The following is a 4,540-nucleotide window of genomic DNA, read 5'->3' as shown; positions in this document are numbered from 1 at the left end:
AAATGTTTTTTTTTTTCGTTTTTCAAAAGCTTTTCTTCTCCTCTCTACGAAAACCAACATATTTTCTTGAAAAAATAGGCCTCGGGGGTAGATCTAGCTTCGAAGTTTTGAAAAACTCCACCCCCCAAAGTCATCGGCCAAAGGTTTTTTTTAGGTTATAGTCGAACCAAATCTCAAGTAAAAGAAAGGAAAGCAACATGCATGGCGACGAACGAACAAACAAAGTAAAGAAAAACTACCATTTATTTCCTTCCAAAAATGGTAAAAAAATGCTTCGAACTATTGCTAGTATTTTTGTGTCTATTTGTGCATAATCTCTCTAGTAAAAATTGTGTGTGTACAAATGTGTTGGTTACAAGCTTATTTATAGTTTACAAAAGCTATTTTTAGTCCCAGATTGTCGGTGTTTTACTTGGACTTAAACGCTTGCTGTTTGTTGTTATTGGGTGTTCCACGTTGTTGCGTCCGTGGGTTGTTGCTGGGGGCGAGGAATTCGGCAGAAGACTCGGGTTGTTGGAGATGAGACGTGCGGCTGTGGGAGAGGCGCACGGGATGAGGAGTCCTCGGGTATGCGGTGCTGTACGAGTGATGAAGGTTAGGGTTTTAGAAACCCTAACCTACTTGGGTTCTTGGATACTGGGTTGGGCCTTGTTGGGCCACGTGTAACGGTCCCAATCCTGTAAAAACAGAACATGAATTAGTACGTGTATTTATAATCATGTATTTATAATATAATACATATACATTGTATACTATAAATAATATCACATTAACACACACATGTCATGCACAAAGGAAAAAATGTATGTTATGCAACGTAAAATAATGCTAATCCATGGGACAAAATTTGGTGTCTTCAGTAACATATAAAACATTTCTCATTAAATTCCATTAAATCTAACCTAAGGACTAATAACCATGTAAGCTTCAATATTTTCATGTTTTACAATTTGGTCCTTCATTTACTAATTACATGGTAAAATCAAGGGTGAATCACAATTTGATCCATCCGTATTTCTTTTTCCCCTTTACTTCCTTATATCACATCTTTTTCCTTTTATTGTTTATTTTTTAATAACTTTATCTTTATGACAGATTTTTTATAGGTCTTTTGGTACATTTTTCTCTTCTTTATCGATCATTTGACCGTTTCTTTTTGTTTATAATTTTTTTTACGATTATATTTGCTGTCGTTTTGATTCACCAAGATGAAGCTTATTCGTTATCCGGTTGATCTTTCTGCTTTGAACCCTCAAATTGAATTTGGAGATGCTGTTCATATTTGTGGACAATTTTCTTACGTCACTAAGCTCTTATTTGCAGTTTGTCTGTAATTTTTTAATAATTTGATCCCTTGTAGTTCATTTGTCGATACAGTTATATCAAGTGACTAATTTCTTGTGTCAATAATTTTAAGAAAATGTTCTAATTACATGTCTAGTTTAGGGTTATGGTTGTAATCCTTTAGTAATTTTAAATTTTCAAAGCTAGTATTTTTTGTAAAGAAATATTTATTTTTGGTGGAATTAATTCGGCCCATGCAATTTTTCAATATTATATTATCAATATAACATTCAACAAATTATGGATATCAAAATTTATTATATTAAAAATAAAAAAAATATTTTATATACAAGTAATATTAAAAAATATTCAATATATAATTATAGATAAATTAATAAAATAGTTATATTTTGATTCACTGATTTTAAATAAATTTTTAATGATTTTATAAACCAATTATATAAAGGAGTGGAAAGATAAAAAAAACTCTATTAATAATATTAATTATTATTTAAAATATTTTTATTAGTTTCCAACTGTATTAATATTTATTTAATTTGTGATATAAATCAATCAGAAATTTTATAATAAATTAGAATTTTGAACGCATAAATGCGTGGTACTTATATTTGTAAGGGAACTTGTGAATTGTAAAATAATATCATGAGACATGCAAGTCGAGTTGTTATTGGTTTGCGTGTAAAAACTTTAGATAATTTTCAATTATTTTATTTAAATATTTATAAAAATATAAAAAGCAACACCATTATTATAATATCTACCATATATTGTAAATAAAATTATTTTAATTTATTTATTAATTGAATTTATGTCATAATTATAATAATTAATAAACTTTAATTAGATGGGCAAAAGTCCATCATTTTAGATGTCGAAGCCGAAATTCATAACAAAGTTTTCCCTTGTGTTGCGTTTATGCGACGGCTTCGTTGCCAAGTTCTTCTTTGAGTTCATAATATCCCATATCTGTAAGAACTTTTTTACACCCAGGGAGAGCTTCCTTCTTCTTGAACCCAAGGTTGTTGGGGTACCGAAGCTCGCCGCTGATGCCGTCGCGTGCGGTGAGGACAACCCTAGCTTTCCTCCAGCTTTCCGTCGGTTCGCTGCAGTCGTCCCTGGGGCTCCTTATCAGGTTGATATCGCAGTCGGAATCCTCGTAGTCACCCGTCACTTCGATTCTGTACTCTCCAGATGGATTCGTCGCTATTTCGTTGCTCTGATAGGTAGTTGCTTCGGTGGTACGATTCTTGCATTCCAGTTTCACAACCGCACCTGTCAATTATAATGTACCAAAAACACCCTTTTTAGTATCATTTGAAGTATAAAAAATATGTAGTGGTTTGATCATGTACCATTGATGGGTTCGCTGAGTTTGGTCTCGAATTCGACGCGGCAAGTGTCGCAGTAAACTCGGCCTACGATGATGTACTTGTTTTGTTTAGAAGGGCCTGCAGCGGAGGCGAAAGTGGGGGAGGACGAAATGCAAATGAAAAAGAAAAGGAATGTGATTACACAAGCTTTAGCCATTTCTGTTCTTCTTTGCTCATATCAATGCTTGACAAAAAAAGGGTAAATTTATAAGAAGGGGTTTACTTATTTTGGACCATGGTTGTTATTCAAGTTTTCTATTCTGTTGGAGAAGAAGGAGACTCCTTCATCCTTGTTTATTGTTGGGACTATACCAAGTAAAACAACTGATTATCTATAAAAAGAAATATGTATGCATAATATTATATCTATAGATTAAGCAAAAATAATAATAATTAATAATATTTTCATACTGAAAATATTATTTCCATTTATTTTTATCCCAATGAATAAGTGATTGAAGTTATGAAATATTGATATAACTAAAATTAGTAGTAGAATAAGCGAAGTTTGCAAGTAGCTTCAATAATTGCCATTATGTCCTCACGTGATTAGGGTTTCATTGTTTTCAAAGTTCAACCAACCAACCTTTAACTATGTTAAAATTGTTGGAAAGTATTTCAGAACAATGCCATATTTTTTTCGTTTAAGCATTTTGTCCTTCCACTTTTGTACCAATAGATATTTGTGGCGTCAATTAAGTTTGATTCTGACAAATTACATGGACATACTAAAAATTATATTAAGAGGTAACGATTTTTCAAAAAGGGTAAGACTCTTGAGATCCCATATCCGTAGACATTCTCTTGGAGCTTTAACTACGAAGGAGATCTCTCAAGGTTTTTTTTGTGACTGTGGAAGAGGTACAACAAAAACTTTTGTGTTCATTTCAATCATCGAAAACATAATTCTCTCGTATTTCCTCTAAAGAATTCTTTCAATTTTTTACTTTTTTCAAGTTTAGAGGAGAACAATATTAATGGTTTCACTTTAGATTTTGGGTGTACAAAATTATGAAAGACCGTGTTAACCTCATGAGACAACGATCATCTTAAAGATTACACTAATTAATACAGTTTTCCTTCAAACAATGATTCTTCCATGACAGTCAAAATTCAACTTATTTATGTTAATTTATTTCCGATAGTGTTAACATTTCATTTTATAATAGTATTATTCCCAACAATCTTACCTCAAGATAAGAGTCAATCCTCATCTATATAGTCTATATAGTCGATAAGATGTTTCTTATTAATATTCTTATTAAAAAAAGTTAGAATTTCAATGAAAGATCACATGCTTATGTGTAACACCTTAGATCGGTACGACACATAGTCACCCGATTCGGATGCCACACAGAACCACCGAAGTAGCTAACCAACTCTAAACTTATTTTTTTCATGCTTTAAAACGACCATTATAACTAACCATAAAAGAAATTGGATTATAATAAAAATCTTTTCACTGAGGAGCTCCAAAATAAAACATTTACTCTTAAAAAAATATTACATACCAACTTGATTGAATCTATGACTCAATTGGACAACAATGTTTACAAATATACAAGCCCAATAAAAACGCTGAGACGTACATCTAATATGCACTGGATTGGTCTGGACCTTGGTTTGTCTACTGCTTCCCAATTGCTTGATCAACTAACTACCCACGGAAACATCCGAAGACTGAGATAACTAGCTCAGCGCCACACTGATGATAAGAACATACTATATGTAATTCACTGAAAGACTTAAACATTCAAGTCTACTTCTTTATATTCAAGTATACTCACTCTTTACTTGTAACCCCCTCAGACCGATGTGGGTGGTCTGATCTGGGGTGTCACATTAGGGCCACCGGAGAGACCCAC

The 4,540-nt window shown here is 32.4% G+C and overlaps 1 protein-coding gene across 1 annotated transcript; it reads right to left on the bottom strand.

The window, feature by feature from the left end:
• Positions 1 to 2,167: 2,167 nt before the first annotated feature.
• Positions 2,168 to 2,838, bottom strand: LOC120143438 (anther-specific protein LAT52-like). The gene is made up of 2 exons (XM_039157759.1): positions 2,658 to 2,838; positions 2,168 to 2,577 (listed from the first exon to the last, which is right to left on the bottom strand). Exons 1-2 carry the CDS (start codon positions 2,830 to 2,832, stop codon positions 2,219 to 2,221), a joined length of 534 nt encoding a protein of 177 aa, XP_039013690.1. The 5' UTR covers positions 2,833 to 2,838; the 3' UTR covers positions 2,168 to 2,218.
• Between the last annotated feature and the right edge of the window lie 1,702 nt (positions 2,839 to 4,540).

This window comes from Hibiscus syriacus, unplaced genomic scaffold (genome assembly GCF_006381635.1).
Source record: "Hibiscus syriacus cultivar Baekdansim isolate YM2019G1 unplaced genomic scaffold, ASM638163v2 tig00110847_pilon, whole genome shotgun sequence".
Classification (NCBI taxonomy): Eukaryota; Viridiplantae; Streptophyta; class Magnoliopsida; order Malvales; family Malvaceae; genus Hibiscus; species Hibiscus syriacus.
Note: the sequence above shows the minus strand (reverse complement) of the source record. Positions and strands in the feature narration are given on the sequence as shown.